The 20,248-nt window shown below is 42.3% G+C and overlaps 1 protein-coding gene across 1 annotated transcript; it reads right to left on the reverse strand.

Moving 5' to 3' along the window:
- Positions 1–496: 496 nt before the first annotated feature.
- ARL6IP5 (ARF like GTPase 6 interacting protein 5) lies at positions 497–19,883 on the reverse strand. The gene is made up of 3 exons (XM_081071554.1): positions 19,302–19,883; positions 4,182–4,399; positions 497–2,103 (listed from the first exon to the last, which is right to left on the reverse strand). The coding sequence occupies exons 1-3, from the start codon at positions 19,475–19,477 to the stop codon at positions 1,931–1,933; spliced, it is 567 nt and encodes a 188-aa protein (XP_080927680.1). The 5' UTR covers positions 19,478–19,883; the 3' UTR covers positions 497–1,930.
- Between the last annotated feature and the right edge of the window lie 365 nt (positions 19,884–20,248).

The following is a 20,248-nucleotide window of genomic DNA, read 5'->3' on the forward strand; positions in this document are numbered from 1 at the left end:
CAGGACATTCTTGGAAATTGCACACTCTCTAGCAACTTTGTGTGAACTTTTGTATAAGCACTGTTTTATGAGTTATATAAAATGTTATAAAAATAGAAAACAATGTGATAATTTATAGCATTTACATGCTACATTTTTCTATTGTTATCCTTCCAGAATTGACCACTGACTTAGTAATTATAATGAATATATTTTTTAAATTCCAGTTGTCACTTTCTCCAAGTTTATTGTGTTTAGTCAGCAGAAATCACCATATGTAAAATGGACGGGGCTAAAATGTGTATAAACCCACGTCAGGTTAAAAAAAAAAAAATCCCACTGGAATTTACTTTTATTCTGTCTGCAAATTAATAAAGTTGTAACGTTTTATTAAACAGTATTTGAAACACAAGCTGAGCATTTGCTGTATAGTATATCCTCATTGTTTATAGAGTTGTCACTGAGTTTCTCAGATATTTAACACAAAAGTGCATTAAAAGAAGTCTCACAAAAAAAAAACCTTTGATAAATTTTATTCTTCATATTCAGGTGAGGGTACAATTCCTAGACCATGACTACGAAGTCATCATGATATCACTGTGCTAGAGATGAAGGCTGCTGATTGGCTGAGAAATTAAAATGCAATAAAAATCAGGAGCAGCATGTGCTGTTGCTTCTTATTTTAGAACATATGACAGAGTCCCTTCAAGAAGTATTGCTCCAATTGTCTTCATAATTCAATGTAAGGAAACCTAAATGTTTTCTATTTATCTATGAAACCACTCAATTGGCAAGCAAAACACTTTGAATAATCTATTTCTAAATACATGGGAAATGAAAGGAAGTAACAGAATATATAAACACATGCTATCTTAACTCTAATGTCTATAAAAACATATGGTTGTAACAGCTGCTATCTAAAATATTTATGCAGAAGCCAGTGATCACTCCCATATTTATTCTCATTTTTAAAAGTCTTTTTGCTTGGTCATCATGCTTTTCAGATTTCAAAAGATCAGTTATTATTGTCCTCTTGTGCCCCTAAAGAATTAATAAAATGCACATTCATTTTCTTCTTTCCAAATATTCCAGTTAAAAACTAAACAATGAAAAAATATAGGAAACATTATCTTGGACACCTTTTTGTCATTATAAGCACAAAAAATGTGCAATATAAACAGAACTTCTTTTATTTTGTTTGTTTGTTTGTTTGTTTGTTTAAACAAGACTGCAAAGAATACAGGTTACATAACTGCAACCTCCTTAAGGAAGATGACATTCATTTTGCAACAAATACCTGCTAGCGAAAACACATTACTAGCATTTCAAAAATTTACAAAAATTTGACAAAATATTGTCCTAAACAGCTATCTTTATATTTGTAAACAAAATATAAATAACTGGTTTATCCAGTTTCCACTGCATGTCAAACAGGAGGCAAAGTGACAGAGATCATCTTTGATTTTTACAAGAATAATAAAAACTAAACTAACTTATAGCCCACATACTATAATCCTGGGGAATACCTTTGGAGGAGGATTAAACAGGCTAATGTGTGACATCATCTACTTTAACAGTCTTTTCCATTCATTCACATTGCCTTGACACTTTACAATTACTTTTTTCTTGTAAGACAACAGTATTGCTGCTATATAATTCACAATTCTTTTATTGTCTTTATTCCCCTAAAGATATGTGTGCCCATTTCCTATCAGTTTTCATAAACACAGTGGAAACTGCAGACATACTAGGAGGGTAGTTTCTTTCGGTTTCTGAGGCTTTCTTCTGTAACATCAGATATGTTAACAGTTTGGCCTACACGTGCATGCTGCCAGAGATTGCTGTCTGGTACGTGCACCTCCAATTTCAAAAATACAAACAGAAAGTAGGTCTGGACAAGGCAAACTGCAGTTCACTTTCTCCTGCGGCCCCATCACCAGGTTCACTATATTTATTCCTTCACTTTACTGATGTACTCAGTGAGTTTGCCGATGCTTTCTTCCTGCTGTTCAAGGGCATCCAGGACGATGCCCATCGGCGTCCTCTTCAAACCAATTCCCTCCATTTTATTCTCCAGTTTGTTCTTGAGGTTCCGAAGTCTCAACGACGCGTGGATAAACATCACTACAGAGAAGTGAAGCACAGTTAGCAGCAAAGCAACAGTTATCTTGCTCCACGTAACATTACACACTCTCTGCCCACACTTTCAGTAAACTGCCTCAGTTAGCTATAGTCCAATGTGGTTCCCTCATTGGTCCAAATCCTCAAATGGATCTTTGGACTTCATATACATTTTATATAATGCTCTTCATCAAGTCATACATCCAGTTTTCTTTCTGTGTAAAGAAAAGCATTGTATTCAGCAGGAAGGACCCTATCTGGCAACCATACTCTTTCTATCCCACACTGATATCGCTATCTTTCAGCTGCTACCTAAATGCCCTGATATTCAAAGGGAATCAACATGAGTCCAACCTGCATCAAAATCAACCTTACACACAGTTTCCAGAAAGGAACCCAGGCTCAATTCAGAGATTATCTGTACCGGAAGCACGTGCTGAAGTCCATGCTCCTAGGAGGTGAAGTCCACCTAACAGGCAGTTTTCTGAAGTGCTGGATATAGATTTGTAGGTAAAAACGAAAGGTTTCATAGATTTGATGTACCCTCGTGTTCCCCAATTTTGCTTCATCACTGAGAATTATCCAAGTTTGCTGGTTAAGAAACAGATTCCCTGGCCCTTGTCTAGACCAGAGCTTTCATGGGCTTGGGAATCTGTATTTTAAACAGGCACCTCAAGTGATCTCCACCAGGGCTTTTCAAACCTCCGTGTACATACAAATCATCTGGAAGCCTGTTAAACAGACAAATTCCCAGTCTCCACCCCCACCCCCAAATTCAGACTGTTAAGGCTGCGGTAGGACTCCAGAATGTGAAATTTCAACACTCCAGATGATTCTGATACAGGTGATCTGGGACCCTCATTTTTAGAAACACTAATGTGCATTCTATCTGGAGGCTCCCCACCTAGACTGGCCATTAGAAACATATGAAGAGATTTCTAAAAATACAGGGTGTTTGGGCAGCACCGTCAACGCACAGAATTAAGAGATCCAAGAAACATGGCTGGGAAATTTATATTTTTAAAAAGCATCCTGGATGATTGTCACAATCATCAAAGTCTGGGAATCATTGATCTTGTCTAATTTCCTTGTTCTAGAGATGAGTGAACTACAGCTCATATACGATACCTGGTCCAAATTCCATGGCTGGTTTCCGGCAGGTCTAGGAATAGACATCAAGACCCTTGACTTTCTACCCACGATACATTTCATCACACTGGCCTCTCAGGCTCTGATGCGGAAAGGCACTGAAGTTAACGAGGTGTGCGTACAAGTACAGTAATTGAAATGTCAAGTCTCCAGCACATAAGGAACACTTGAAGAATAATTCAAAAAGTCTGAATTTGCTGATTCAAATATTTTATTTAACATGGTGTGGGACTCATCTGTAAATATTCTGGGCTTAATCTCACAACCCAAACAAGCAATGGGTTTCATTTAGTGGAATAATGCACACATGAAAAAGGCTATTAAAAGCTAAAGAATGTTCCTGTCACTTAATACATTAGAATTTTAATCAGATTTCTGCTGATGAGACTGGAATTTTATCTGTTCCCTATTTCAAGCTTCACGTGTTTGGGATCTCTGTAGACAACGTACATAAAACTTAGAAAATATCTAGTTCTCTTCACAGAATTAGAGGACTTGCTCTCTGTATCCTGGGTCAATTATCTCTATAAGCTCATAAAACGTTAGACACTAACGATGACCTTCCAACTAAGTAGAGAGTAAGTAGTCCACTTCCAAATGAAACACACTCATTTCTGTGTCAGCCACTTCAAGCCTGAGAACAGACAGTAACAGCAGACAAATCTGGAGTTCAGTGCAGGCTGTGCCCTTCTCCTGCCGTGGGAACTGGGATTTGCCTTTCTTCTGTTTACTGTGGTGTCCCCAGAAGAGTGTGTGGCACCGAGCGGGTGCCCACTGCATAGTTGTGGAATTAACGGACTCTTAGGCCTTGATCTGCTAGCTCAGAAAATTCCAATAATTTTGCAGACATGCCAACACACATAAGAAGCAGGTTATGTAATTCGCTCCTATGTTTTTTATGATGTCAGAAAAGTCCACGCAGGTTCACTTACGCAGCAAAGGAAAAGTGATGCCGAACACAAAGACCATGAGCCCTCCAAACAGAGAGATGAGGAAGTAGCTGGCCAGCATGACCACCATGACGAAGGCCGTGGGATACTGCTTCTTCAGCCGGCGGAGCACGTCCTTATTGTGGGCTGCCCACACAAACCCCGTGAACACCAGCACCACCACGATGCCTCCGAGGATCATGTTGAAGGGGCTCAGGAATCTGAAATATGGAGGGAAAAAAAGACGGAGACTAGGTCAATGGTAGTAGCAGCAGGAAGGGGAAGATGAGGAAGTGGAGAGGAGTAAAAATGAGTGTTGAGTACTTACTGAGCATTTTATCTAAACTGCTTCATTTAATCTTCAAAATCTGAAGTGGTAGATACTACTCATTCATTTCTCAAATGAAGAAATTTAGGTGCAGTGGTGAAAAAATGATGGAGCTAAGATTTACTCCTAGACAGTTGGACTTCTACCAAATTTGTCAGTCCATCTCATTGGAGACCCACAATCTGAAGACTTTGAAAATGTAAGACACACACTTGCTTGGAGGGGCTGTGTTTAGCTGCCATTCATCCTGGGCTGTAGTACACATTAGATGGTATTTCCTGAGCTCTAAGGGGTTATTTAAACCCTTATAGAAAATGCCATGATAGATGAATATAAAGAAGAGGTCACACGATGATCTCCTTGGGGCAGATCCAGTCTACAGTCAAATTTATGTTTGAAATGTACAGTGTTTTAAAAAAACTTTTACTTGAATTCCAATGTGTTTTAAAAAAATCTGTTAAACTTTGGATTTCTCGTTTTTCCTGGAAACAAGAAATCTAACAGTAGACCTACTTTCTCACATGTCAGCAACTGGCTGGGACACCTTCTCATTCAGAGAGAACAAATGCCCCAGTCCCCATCACTATCTGCATTCTGACACAGAGGCCCCAGTGAGCTGTCGTTAATCGTTGTTTTTCTCATAGCTGGCCTGCATCTCTCTCTTACATAACTGGCGTAGCCTCAGAGACATTTTAGTTTATGACTCCTGGCATAGAGAGTCCATTATAATTCTTTAAAAGGGCCCAGAGTATTGTTAGGAGATGGGTTGCCAACTGAGGTTTCCAAGCATTGAGCTTCCAGATTCACTGGTACATGAGCCAAAGGTTACTCTACTGTTGATAGTGGGGGAAACACATGATGAAGAAGAAATTTAGACCAAGTATTTCATAAATAAGAATGACTGGGTATTATAGCCCCCACCTCCACTCCTACCCACTGTGTATACAAAACCCTTCACAAGACATTTGAGGTCAGCAAGTACAACGAATTACTCACTTTTTACCCTCAAGAGAGGCTAATGCGCATTTTACTTGGGAAGGGCAAAGAGGGTCAGTGTGTTTTCAACACGCTCTGAGCATCAACATGACTGATTTGGAAATGAGGGACAGGGAAGACAGGCTAAGTGAAGGTGATGCCAAGAGCTTACTGTCTCTGAAATGCAACAGATGAAAGACTCATACGAGGTCGGACAATTAAACTCCTGAACTCATCCTAGAAAAAGTGCTACACACCTCACTGCTGAATGTCACTATGGTCACCTTCGAACTACTCCCCTTGGGAAGCTATGCACTGATGCCAGCACCTAGTCCACCCTTCAAAGCAATTTGGGAACTCTTTTTCTGGAATGGCCATCAGAGCTGTCATCACATTACCCTTGATGTCCTGAATGTCATCAAATGTCTCCCTTTCAATATTTCGTTTATCTTCAGGTAAAGAAAGAAGTCACTGGGGGCCAGATCAGGTGAGTAGGGAGGGTGTTCCAATACAGTTATTCGTTTACTGGCTAAAAATTCCTTCACAGACAGTGGAAATGTGAGCTGGTGCATTGTCGTGATGCAAGAGCCATGAATTGTTGGTGAAAAGTTCAGGTCGTCTGTTTCACGCAGCCTTTTCAGCACTTCCAAATAGTACACTTGGTTAACTGTTTGTCCAGTTGGTACAAATTCATAATGAATAATCCCTCTGGTATCAAAAAAGGTTAGCAAAATTGTTGCAACAAGTTCGCGAATTTAATTGTCGGACCTCGTACTCATGTTGGGATTCATAAGTAGGATACTAAGATTCTCTTTTTAAAAAATCCCTTTAAAAGATGATATAGGAGCATTTGTGACAACATGGATGGATCTTGAGAGTATAATGCTAAGTGAAATAAGTCAGACAGAAAAAGTAGAGAACCCTATGATTTCACTGATATGTGGTATATAAACCAAAAACAACAAAAGAACAAGACAAACAAATGAGAAACAAAAACTCATAGACACAGACAGTAATTTAGTGGTTACCAGAGGGTAAGGGGGTGGAGGGTGGGAGATGAGGGTAAGGGGGATCAAATATATGGTGATGGAAGGAGAACTGACTCTGGGTGGTGAACACACAATGGGATTTATAGATGATGTAATACAGAATTGTACACCTGAAATCTATGTAAATTTACTAACAATTGTCACCCCAATAAATTTAATTAAAAAAATCCCTTTAAATATTAGCTCTGATTCTGCCTCCTGAAACACAAAAGCTACTTTTGAATAGTTTCAAATAGGAGTGAAAGTATTGTACACCTTCATGGGTGAAATCAAGGATATTGTCAAACTGCTTTTAAAAAGTTAAAAATTTCTATTAAAATGCATGGCATTAAACAGTGGCAAGAGTAATAGTACATAATTTAAAATTAAACCCTACAATATTAAGTGCTTATTTCATTCAAAACTCTTGCAGGGGGCCGGCCTGGTGGCTCAGGCGGTTGGAGCACCATGCTCCTAACTCGTAAGGCTGTCGGTTAGATTCCCACATGGGCCAGTGGGCTCTCAGCCCCAAGGTTGCCAGTTCAATTCCTGGAGTCCTACAAGGGATGGTGGGCTCCGCCCCCTGCAACTAAGATTGAACACAGCACCTTGAGCTGAGCTGCCACTGAGCTCCCGGATGGCTCAGTTGTTTGGAGCGCGTCCTCTCAACCACAAGGTTGTCAGTTTGATTCCTCAACTCCCACAAGGGATGGTGGGCTGCGCCCCCTGAAACTAGCAATGGCAACTGGACCTGGAGCTGAGTTGCAACTTCCACAACTAAGACTGAAAGGACAACAACTTGACTTGGAAAAAACTCCTGGAAGTACACACTGTTCCCCAATAAAGTCCTGTTCTCCTTCCCCAATAAAATCCTTAAAACAAACAAACAAACAAACAAACAAAAAACTCTTGATTGAAAATACTTAAACCCTTCACGGCAATAAACCCCCTCCTCAGAACAGAGTCTAAGGGAAATAAATAAAATTGCAAAGATTGAGTTGTAAAGGTATTCACATGAGTAGTATTTATGATTAAAAACTTCTAGAAATAACCTATATGACCAAGAGTTTACTAGATGGTGGTACATACAGTGATTTTTTTTGAAAGTTGAGGTATGTTTAATAATATGGGAAGACAATAATATATTGAGTGGGTAAAAGCAATTATAAAACATTCTCTCCATTAGGTAGATTTATCACATATGCTATACAGCTCAGAAGTAGAAATTTTTACAATTAGTGTATTGTTTTGTAATAAGAAATGAAATGACCATATATAAAGAAAAAATATAAAAATATAAAATCAATGGCTCCCTAGCCCCACAACCCCAGGCTTGGCACAGGCCAACTACAACGGCCCATCTTTACTTCCATCACCTCTCCAATTACATTAATGCCATTTCAATTCATACACCACAGTGAACCTGTTCCTATTCTCACTCAAACCTTGGCTTCTCTGCCCATTCTCCAGAAGCTCTGGCGCCAACGTGTAAGACCCACTCCCCAAGCTTTCCCAAGATCAGCCCGTGTGCTCTTCTGTCCGTCCTCCTTCTCTCCAGTTCTTTATTACCCAGGTCTAGTTAGTCTCTCTGTAGTTTTTTGTTTTCTTTTTACAATTTTTTATAGATTATACTCTACCTCCTGATTTAACCCCAGAACTGCTTTGAGAAAGAGAAAAATTTCCTTATAGACCTGGGGAAGGGAAGAATTGGAAAGGACAAAAACAAACCTTCTTTAGCAGTCTGTGGGGAGATTAAGTGGAGAGACCCTAAAACTCTCACAGATGAGTACTTCTCATTCCTAGCACCAGAAAGAATCTGAGAGAAATTATACCAAAGACTACAATAGTTATACTGGGTAGTAGAATCAAGGGTAGTTTACTCCCATTTGCTTATTTCTATTTTCATGTATTGTGGGGTTTTTTTGAGTCACATATTAGTTGGATATTTAAAAATGAACAAATGAAAGTGGGAAAAGTGCCTGAAAAAAACAACCTCTTTTACATAGCCTTGACCGTTGACTTATAACCCATCCAAATATTTCTGAGCTGTAAAGAAAAGCAAAGACCAACATTAACTCAAAGAACTAGAGTGAAGGATTCAAATTTAAGGAAATACCTTTGAACAAAATGTAAGTAGGATGTGCTTGGTTGGTAGCAAAGTGTCAAAGGTATCCTACTTGGTTCTTTCTAGAATACCTATTAAAATAATTCATGAAGTGATCATATAATAAAATGCATGCCAAGCTTTTTCTATTTTCCGATGGACAAGGAAAGCAGACATCTGGGTTGAATGTCTAAATAAAGCCGAGGACAAAAAACAATGAAAAATCCAGGCCCAAGTCAAGCAATTCCAGATTTGCTTTTTACCTGTTCCTATTGCTCATTTTCAAGGGAAAAGAACAGAGCAAAGAATCCTATAGAACTGGTTTTAGTTTACAACACACCCAGCCACAATCTATAATTAGAAAGTAAGCAAGTTCTAAGCTGGAAAAAATGAACCAAGTTACTGAGAGCAGAAATGATTCTTTCCTTATTCTGCTTATGGGCAAGTCCATTCTAAGAAATGGTAAATGCATGCCACTCCAATGCCATGGCACCTGCCTGCACTTGGAGCAAAAAAATACATACATACTAGAGAGAGGGAGAGGGAGAGAAGGAAAGGAGAGAGGGAGAGCAGCGGAGAGAGAGGGAACATGACAACGTAATTTTCTGTCCTTGGTGGAAATAGTTTCACAAATGAAAAACATTAAGTATGTTTTTCTATTGTGAGATCAAAAATAAAAATATACACCTACACATATAAATATCCAAATAAATATTCAAATAAATATTCAAATAAATAAATAAATAAATAAATAAATAAATAAATAAATAAATAAATGTGATAGTTGAAAATGCTAATGGAATCACTGATGGTTGTCAAAAGGTTTAGAATCCCATCACAGAAACCTGTAGGTCGGCTGGATAGCTCAGTTGGTTAGAGTGTGAGCTCTGACCAACAGGATTGCCAGTTCAATTCCCACATGGGCCAGTGAGCTACACCCTCTACAACTAGATTGAAGACAGTGAGCTTCTTGCTGAGCTTCCAGAGGGGTGGCCGCGCTCTTAAAAACAAGGTTGCTGGTTCAATTACCACATGGGATGTTGGGCTGCACCCCCTGCAAATAAGATGGAAAATGGCAACTGGACTTGGAGCTGAGCTGTGCCCTCCACAACTAGATTGAAGGACAATGACTTGGAGCTGATGGGCCCTGGAGAAACACACTGTTCCCCCAATAAAAAAAATTTTTTTAAAGATGAATCCATTCAGTCCCATTACACAGATGAGAATTTCTCCCTCACCCCCAACCATTCTAACCCAATTCTTTAGTTGAGATAAGCAACTAAGGATCATTCTGGGACATCCCTTAGCATTTTCGTTTCTCTCTGTAAGAAGGTGGCTTTTAGTGGGTGTGGACACATGCCTTACAATTGCCAACGTGATTCAGCTAACTATAGTGATGGTTCCAGTACAAGCAGCTGAAGGGAAGAAACATTTTGGTTACAGAATTTCTTACAGAATTTGGTTACAGAAAATTCTGTGATTACAGAATTTTAGAGCTGGGGGGGGGGGAAGGTGGGGGATTAACCATGAAAACCTACCTCATTCTACAAAAAAAACAAGCTAAGGAATAGACAAGTTAATAAATTTGTCCCAAGGCCACCTGCTGCAGAGTTGGGAAGTTTACCAAAACCCAGATCAAGTCAAGCACACGTCTGGTAACTCCTTTTATGTTGCAATGCCAGCAAGCACCAGAGAGGCAGTGAAATATTTCCTAAATGGTAGAAGCGGCTTTTATACTGAGTTCCAGTGTTCTAACTCAAAAAGCTATTTTTGCAGTTGGTTCCTGAAGAAGCCTGACTCACCGAGAAATTGGGGAACAATTTACTCATTTACTCACAGTGGACCTTTCTAAATTGGTGATGTTTTTCTGCGGTCCTTCAACAACCAGAGGAATGACTGCAAATAGGAAGCCACCCATCCATTTTCTTGCTTCCCATTGCTCTTAGGATAAAAACAGAACGCCTCACACATCCTCCCAGGCCCTGTAGGGTCTGGCCCCTGCCTACCTCTGTAGCCAAATTCACTGCTTACTGTTGTGTCGTTTGTACGTTTGTACCGAAGCCGAGGAGAACGCTGAGGGGCAAGTGGGGCCTGAAATGCTAGCCACGCTTTATTTACCACGCCAGCAGTTTGGCTCAGGCTGCAGTGCTAGGAGTGAGATAAGGTGCTTTGAATAATTAGTATGAGAGAGCCCTAAGTGTAGCAGCCCTCTGCCTGCAGGCTTTCTCACACCACCTCCTCCTGATTCTGCATTCCATCCACTGGGCCTTCTATTATAACAATCTCTAGGACTCAGCCTGCCTCTAGCCATCGCAGGCCTGTGCACAAGCTGTTCTCTTTCCCTGATTCACTCCTACCTCCCTCAAATGTCTGCTCCCTCAGCCTTTTCTCAGTCTTGCTGATCAGCTCATACCACCACATGCCTCTGCAGTCATAGCATTTACCCCTGGGGCAGTTTTACATTTATTTGAATGAGTGCTGGATGAATATCTTTGTCTCCCACTGGAGATTAAGCTCCATGAGGGCAGGGATCATATTTTCTCCCCAGCAGCTAGCACAGTGCAAGTATTCAATAAACGTTTGTTGAAAGGAAGGGAAAAAGCTAAGTAAGAATCTAACATATTTTTATGTTATTTAAATAAGCCCAGCAACTTTCTGTGGCCACAAATTAAGTGACATGAGATTTATATTGGACAAATCACTATTATTCTCATTGGACACCAAATATTCCTGAAGAAATTGTCTTTGTGCCTTCAAAGAGCTGTGATGAAAGAAACAAATAGAAAAGCAAAAGTAGGAAAAAATCATCTAAACTCCTATACAAATGTAAGACATCATTATTATGATATGATCAATGGGATTTGTAAGTTTCGTCACTAGAGCAGGCTGGGGGCCAGGAGGGAGAGTGAGTGGGACAGAGGGAGATTCATACTCCTCTTGCTCTTTGATACCTCAGAGAACCCCAACAGTCTTCTGGTTATTTCGGGTTCCCCAAACTGGCTTTTGTCCTGGTAAGAACTATTTCTGACTGTAAAGTATAAATGTAAATATACAAATCAGTTTTGAGTAAATAGGATCTGTCTCACAGTAGTTATGGGGGAACAGAAGCCTGTCTCACTTGTCACAGAAACCTAACCTTGATATTTTCCTACCCAAATGAATTGGGAAGTCCCATGGTATTTACTACATATTTGCTGTGTACTGAAATTCATTGCACCCTATGTAATTGGCACAAACTAGACACTCTCATCCAAATAATCCACTCTGTTGGCAGCCATTGCCATGGTAGAAGTTTTCATAGTAAAACACCTTATGAACCTCCATGTTTTCTTTTGGATGTATCAAGCTAATTGCTTGTTTTATTTTTAACAAACAACAGGTTGGACTTGGGTTAGAAGTCATATATCTCATATTCCCCACAGCAGTAGAGATGCAAATAACAGTCAGTGTACATGGCTTTGATTAGACTGCAACAAACGCTTTTTATTATGGCAAATTTCTAACATGTACAAATGCAGAGAGAATGGTATAACGAACTCTCATGTACAGTCATTATTTCCTTCAACTATTAGAAACACATGTTTACTCTCACAACAAATGCTTTAAAACTGAAGTGGAAAGATATTTGTTTACAAACTGTTCTTTCTGAATGCTTTTAGTAAATTAAATTGTCACATGGCAAGTTCTTACTGAGCTGCGGAGAGAAGATAGGAGTTGGACATATGCTAATAAGCCTGGTGATACATAAATGCCCTTCCTAGACGGCCCTTTCCTGTCTATTTACTGCCCAGTAACACCAAATTTCTGCATTTCCTTTTGTTCCTCTGAGACAAGGAGAAGCTGCACTGAAAGGATCCGAAGTGGATTGGCAGTAGGATTAGAAGTAGGAACCAAAGCTTCAGTTTTCCACTTTAGATAGGCTTTCTGCCTTCCAGATATCTCCGTAAGCACATGTTCCATGGGAGGCAGAGCCAGGAAATCTTACATACTTATGATAAGTGCCTGTAGAAGGGAGAAGCAGCCCGCAGATTTTGTTTAAAATCACGGGCATGAAAGTGTTCCTTAAAACAAGAAGCCAAGCTCATTGCAAGAGAAAGGGGAGGATATTATAGGTAAATATTCTGAAGCTGAGTGATAAAAGGTAGAATTCATTTGTCCCAAAGGATAATAAGAAATTTCCAACAGTGCTGCTCAATTTGGTGTTAAGTGGATAGGTCAAGTTCATCTTTTAAAACTGCATTTCCTACACAGAGGTCTCTGCCCCTAATAAGTTAGTTGACTGAGAGCTTTCACTCTCTAAGAAAGGGGCCAGGAATCTAAAATATGCTCACTTATTTTGCACTCCAAAGGACTGTAAATCCTTACGTAGGAAAAGGGGACAGAAACTACCAACCTCAGGTTGACAGTGGCAGGGAACATTTTTTAAAAAGTGTGTGAGGACATGGGCCAGTGGGCTCTCAACCACAAGGTTGCCAGTTCAACTCCTCGAGTCCCGCAAGGGATGGTGGGCAGTGTCCCCTGCAACCAAAACTGAACAGGGCACCTTGAGCTGAGCTGCTGCTGAGCTCCCGGATGGCTCAGTTGATTGGAGCGCGTCCTCTCAACCACAAGTTTGCCGGTTCGACTCCCGCAAGGGATGGTGGGCTGCGCCCCCTGAAACTAGCAATAGCAACTGGATCTGGAGCTGAGCTGCACCCTCCACAACTAAGACTGAAAGGACAACAACTTGAAGCTGAACGGCACCCTCCACAACTAAGATTGAAAGGACAACGACTGGACTTGGAAAAAAGGCCTGGAAGTACACACCGTTCCCCAATAAAGTCCTGTTCCCCTTCCCCAATAATAAAAAAAAAAGTCTGTGAGGAGAAGACAAGAAGAATGAGGTTACATAAATAGGGTCAGAAGATGATTTAATGGATGACTGTCCTTATTAGATGACCACTTTTGAGATTAAAATTATATTGAGTGTTAAGAGACCTCTTAAAGTTCTGTACTCAGAAGAAACACACAATCCACCAGAGGAAGTCATATGCCAGCATGTCACATGCTCCACAAATATAGGGGAATGGGAGAGCAGGAAGAGATGAATTCTGGGAGGCTTTGGGGAGGCTGGCTGCACTTGTACTTCTGCCTGTATCCTCATGGCTTACGCAGTTTCTGGCACAAAGTAGGTGCTCAGTAAATATTTCTTCAACTGAGTAGAAAAATGAGAATAAGTAAAACTTAATAACCCTTTCCTCTGTCTACATACTACATGACTCTTGCCTTCTCGACACCTGAGTGTTTTGGAATTTGGAATCATGATGTACAGGGGAGATCAAATGAGTCAGATTGAAAACACTCTATGTTAATGTAGGTGTATATTCCCGTATACTTGCCATACTTGTCTGAGAATTCTTATGTGTTCAGTGTTGTCTCACTGCCCTCTAGGCTGACTGCAATGAAGGCGGGAATCACAGCTGTCTTATTCTCCACTGGATCTCGTGGCACAATCACTGAGAAGTCGGTAAAGCTTCCTATACTATGTAGAGTGAACGAATGAAGCATCACAAATAAGCGTAATATTGTAGAATTGGCGTCCACACTGCTTGATCTCAAAAACATTTCCACTAGGTTTTAACAAAAACAGGCTGCAATTAATTTCATACGCCAATGTTTTAATACATTCCCATTCTGAGCATCCCTGGGCTCTCTTGAATTCTTCCTCTACCAACTAGAATCTTGGTTTTACATCTTGTGGCATAAAAAAACAACGTAACCATTTCTTCATATCAGATGCTAGTAGCCATAGTCCTGGAACATATTATGAGACAGCGCTCATTTTGAAAAGATTACAGCTATGTTCTTTTCCAAGGAGAATTACCGGACTTCCAGAAAGTCCTTCACATTTTAAACAACTAAAAGCATAAAGTGGCAACTCTAGTTTCCACGCTCTGGTAACAGGCCACAAGGTGATGTGGTACTTTCTATAATAAGAAAATATGGGCTCCTTCATCTAGCAATTTTCTTAAAGGGGAGGCATGAATGTACACAATTGAGAATAAATGTCCCTTTCTAACTGGAGATGAGGTGGAGGTATTCATATGTTTCAAAATTCTGAGTGTGGTTGTTACTTCTGATACCATGCCAGAAAATGTGAGTTCTCATGGTAGGGAGGGAGAATAAGACAGGCAAATAATATAGATGTTATGAGAGTCAGCTATTCAGTTGAAATGGGGAGCTTTAGAATATTTGCAATATGATTTAATGGAAAAAGTATTTCACTTCATATCATTAAAAGAAGCCACTATTAGCAGCTTTGATTCCAATTAGCCACGTGATCGTAAGCCTCTACATTTGTGAAAGTTCGGGAGTTAGAAGGGATCAGTACTTCACAACTTCAGCTTGGTAGCACATATCACGATATAAGATAAGATTACAGATACCTGGATCCACCCATCTTTATATTAGAATCTCTGAAGATGACACCTGGGTGTATTGGTACATTTATTTAAATTTTGTCGGTGTTTCCTTTGAACTAGACCAGACTTATACTTGAATTTGTGAATCTTGGTAGAATGCAGATTCTGACCCAGTAGGTTTAGGGGCTGAGATTCTGCATTCCTAACTAGCTCCCAGGTTGAAAGAGGCTGCTGCTCTGTTTCCAGACACTTCGGATAAATTTCTCCAGCTCAAATCTTTTGGCATTCCATTAAGCACATAGAAGTTCTTATCCACAATTAGAATGCACCACATGCTAGTGCTTAAATTCCAAGTGCGACTGGCTATTACCTTGGCTTTTCACTTTAAAAATACAGGCACAGAATTCTAGCACTATATGTGATGCAAAAAGGACATCTAGTGCCGCGATGTCGCATGTCAAGGATGGAGAAGGTAAACCATGTCCTCTTCAGTCTTAGATAACTTTCCTTTCTTAATTTAAAGGTCGCAAGCCATTTTCAGCAAAACACACATTCCCCACTGTTGTTATTCATGTTATTCCTTTTAAGTCATTCAGTCTCTGCTGAAGTGATACCTGAATCTCAAAAGAGAACTCAAGACTTCAAAGGAAACAAAGTTTTATAAGAAATACAAATTGCAATTATGACAAAACCACTAAAGTGTATCCATCACCTAATACTTCTGCCTAAGAAAATACACAAGTTGTGAAAATTTAAATACATCTGTAACCTAGGATTTAATATACTAACAACATCTAACATGTGAATGTTGTCATTTGCTAAACCTTAATGTGCTTTATATTAATTAAGTCATTTAATTCCTATTTTATAGCGGTGGAACTCAAGAGCAAGTGAACTTTTAAGCACAAAGCTAGTAAAAGCAAATACCAGAATTCTGTCAAAAAATAAAAGGACCAGTAGTCTTCCCAGCAGAGTAATAAAAGAATGACAGCATAACAAATTTAATAAATTAAGCAAAATGGTCAAAGCTATGAAAAGCTTCAAATCTACTCCATTCTTATGTTTGAAAAGTCAGGAGCCAGGAGCTAAAGTCACACTGCTTGGCTCTGTAATTGCCAAGAACACTTTTTGTAACTTGTTAGAAAGCAACTTGCATTTCATGAAGACGATGTTGAGGGATCACCACAATTTTCTTGGCAGTAGAGTAGCGGTTCTCACTCATGGGTGACTGTGATTCCCAGGGGACATGTGACAATGCCTGGAGACATTTTTGATTGTCACAACTTAAGGGGAGGATGCTACTGACATTTAGTAAGTTGAGAGCAGGGATCTTGCTGAACATCCTACAACACACGACAGCCCCCACAAGACAGAATTACATGAGCCACAATGTCAATAGTGCCAAGGTTGAGAAATCTTGCAGGAGAATATTTCAGCAAAATTCTACAAGGGAGATATGAATTAGTCTGAATTGTAAACTTTTTTAAATTGAATTTTTACACTAGAGTTATCCTGACCAGCATGCAGCCAGAGCCATCGGCAATGGCCCAGTTAGGAGCAATTTAGGAGCATGTTGTTATGTACTGGCATGCTGCTGTGTGCTTCAGAATAATTTGTTCCGTGAATTAGGTGAAAAGTTGCCCCTATGATCATGTTGAAGCCTTATGTTCATTTATTAATTCTTTTGCATTCACCAACTAAGCATCTGCTATATAGTAGTAGGCTTCAGTGATACAGAGAATAACAATAACGATAATTACAACAAGAAGGGAAAAAAAACACACAAAAAAACCTAGTTTCTGGCCTCAAGAAGTCTATAGTCCAGAGTGGAGGAAACTTAAAAGCCTGTGAGGTAAGTACCACGAAAGATACAGGCACAGGTGTGGGACCGAATTAATACAAGGGAACAAGGGACAAAAGGCAAATGTTTCCTCAAAGAGATGGTACCAAAGGTTGAATCTTGTAGAAGCAGGAGGAGGTAAAGTAAGGACTGGGGCTTGGGTAGATAGAGCTGCTGGGATAAAAATGCTATCTATAGTTCTCAATAATCTCATGATAACACCAATATTGATAAAAATAATAAGTAACATTTACAGAGAAAGATCTAGGAGCCAGACACTGTTCTCAGAGCCTTGCCTATATTAACACAGAGAATCTTTACAGAAGCCCAATCAGGCAGGTACTACAATTAGTCTCATTTCACAAATAAGGAAGCTGAGCCTCAGGGTGGTTCCAGTGTCTAGGTCACACGGCTAGTGACTGGCAGTTGGGATTCAAAATTTACTTAATGTGGCCCTGGTGCCTGAACTCTTAACCATTACGTTACACCAACTGAAGAGTCAGAAGATATGGCAACTGTGTTCAACAGGGCTATTAACTAAGAGACTTACTCAGAGGTGACCTAAGGGCCATAGAGGCCTTACCGAGCTGCAGTCGTGTGCCCGGTAAACCACGCTTTACCAGCCCCTGCCTGGTCAGGCCCCACACACAGATGTACTGATACCCTAATCCCTCTTAATTTTCGTGTTGGTATGCGCTGCCCTTTCCAGTGTTTTTGGAGCTAGATGGTGTGTTCTTGGCCTTCCCTCTCCCTTCCTGCAATCTGGAAGAGCAGGTTCCCTATCCTCAGTGACGCGGATTTTCCACACACAGAGTTGCGTTCCAAGCTGAGCCTAGAGCCCCCAAGCATGCCCTAGGCCTGTCCTCCCCAGCAGGGGCAGAGCCGTAAGAGAACACCCTCTGAACACAGTGCCCACCCCAGTCTACACCCAGGCCACGTTTCCATGCACACTCCACCAAGGCATCAGGAGGCACTGCCCCATGCTAGTGGAGGACCCAGAGACACGGCTGCCAGCACGGCCCCAAGCCACCCGTCTGCTGGCGTCTCAAAGAGGCAAGTCCCCTGGACACTGAGAAATGTTCCGGAATCCACTAAGCTTCCTGACCCTGGAGACATTTTGTTTCTTCCAGCTTTAAGGGACTATAATCCTAAGTCTCAGAGCTCACAGAGAAGATGGTATAGTAGTTAAGAGGACAAGTCTGAACCTGTGACTTTGGGCAAGTCATCTAAGGTCCCCAAGCCTCAGGTTTAACAATAGTACCGTAATGATAACAACAATAATTCACCTCCTTGGGTTGTGTGAGGGAATACGGGTAAGAACAAGAGTATGCGGCACACAGGACACTCACAAAAATGCTGCCTTTATTATTGTTAGATTGTAAAGAAAGAAAAGGGCAATTTGTGGAGGAAAAAATACAGACTGCAGACACAAAGACGGTCGAAGGTCATGCGTTATATTTTTACTGATGTATAAAGGAAGTCTCGCATCTTGTACATAGTTTTCAAAGCCATTTGCTACTGGCCTGTATCTTTTGTAAAGTTTTAAAATTACGAATAAAAACTAAACACGGCTATTTTTCACATTCCCTTTCACCAATGTCACTGCCAAACAACGTCTTTCCATTTGGAAAGGGGACCAGGAGGGGCCGACACCCCGAGCGGCCCGGGCTGTGGGCTAGGCGCCGCCGTGGGGACTGCGTGCCGTCCCGGGCCGCCCGGGCCCGCGGTGCAGGTGGCCCCCCGGCGGCGCGGCGGCCCGAGCCCTGGCCCGCAGCCTCCGGGCGGGGCGTGCTCCTCCCCGCGGCTCGGCCGGCTCCTTCCCCCGAGCTGGAGGCGTCGGACGCGACCCGCACGGCGCAGCCCGAAGGCGCTGGCCCTTTGGCTGCACGCGGCGAGTTACACGCAGACCCGCGCCCCGCGGCCGGTCGGAGCGCGGGGCGCCGCCCGCAGGCGAGGCCCGGGGCCAGGCGGCCCGCACGGCGGCGTCCGCACGGCCCGTGGGGCACCGCGCACCGCGCAGCTTTTAGCCGTCAGACCCGGCACTGAAGGGGCTGGGGAGTCCAGACGGGGAAGGGGCCGGCCTGGCGGCGGGCGCGCGTCGCCTCTCGCCCCCCCCCCCCCACGGCCAGCCCCGCAGGCAGAGCCCCCGCCCCCGCCAGCCCAGGACGAGGGTGCGGCACTCCTGCCCCGTGTATTCAAAGCGTCCCCGAGCAGGAGCCGAGTCGGAGCGGAGGAACCGAAGGCCGTTGTCCGCCGAGGTCGGCAGCGTTTCCTCTCCGCCCGGCGCCCCTCCCGTCGCCGGCGGCTGCGGCCTCGCCCTGCGAACGCGTCTCGGGCGGCCGGGCCGCTCGCAGCTGCCGGGCGGGCGCGGGGCGTGGGCAGCGCCGCTGCGGGCCGCGGTCTTGTACCCGACCCCGCTCCGTGCCCGGGAGGCGGACCCCACTTACCCCACGACAGAAATCATCATGGCAGCCACCACCAGGTAGTTGGTCTGATAATAGAGCAGGTTGCTCACCACGCGGTTGTTCCATTTCGAAATGTCCCTGAAGTCCGGCCGGGAGAAGCGGTCAGAGCCCGGGAAGAAATCGTCCCAGGCTCGGAGCGGGGCGATATTCACATCCATGCTGCTCTCTCGGCGGCTCGCTCTGCGCCTCTGGAATCTGGCGGCGGCGGCGGCGGCAACCGATCAGCTGAGCTGGGTTGGAGGTGACAGCGGCCGCGCTCGGTCGGCTCTGCGGTTGGCAGGCAGCGGAGCAAAGGAAATTGGAAGCGGGAGGGCGTCTTTTCTCTTCTTCACTTCCTCATTGGCTCTAAGCGGTTCGCTACCGGAAAGCTGGGGCCCGGCGACAGAGCAAGAGGCAGAATGCAAAAAAGAGATGAAATGACAGAAAGAAACCAGCGGAAATCCCCTGCCTGCTGCGAAATGGCAATCTCTGGCAGGCCAAATACAAACAGCTGCCTTTAAAATACCACCTTTGAGTGTTTACCCTGGTGATATGTTCTAGACCTTGTGGAAAATTTTTGCAGCTGTTCAGATGCCAATCTAAGTGAAATGGAATGGAAGGCAACTATAGTGTTACTGGAGGATGAGCTGGTTTGGAAAACTAAGTCGTTACTCACCTCTACACATCTGAATGTAATTCTTGTGTTTTCTCTGTTTCACCATGAATCACTAGGAGTGAAATCAGATTGGCAAAATCAGAACGAAGAATGTGTAGAATGGAAGGGTTTACTTCTCTTCTTCGTTCTCCTCTATTCTCTATGGGCAAAATTATTGCACTATTGTGCCATTCTGATAAAGTGTCACTCTGGTCACTTCAGCCCTATTCTGGGCTTTACATTTCAAAGCAAACAATGGTCTGCAGTCAACTACTTGTTCTGCCCCCAGTATTTT

The sequence above is a fragment of the Rhinolophus hipposideros genome, assembly GCF_964194185.1.
Source record: "Rhinolophus hipposideros genome assembly, chromosome: 14".
NCBI lineage: Eukaryota > Metazoa > Chordata > Mammalia > Chiroptera > Rhinolophidae > Rhinolophus > Rhinolophus hipposideros.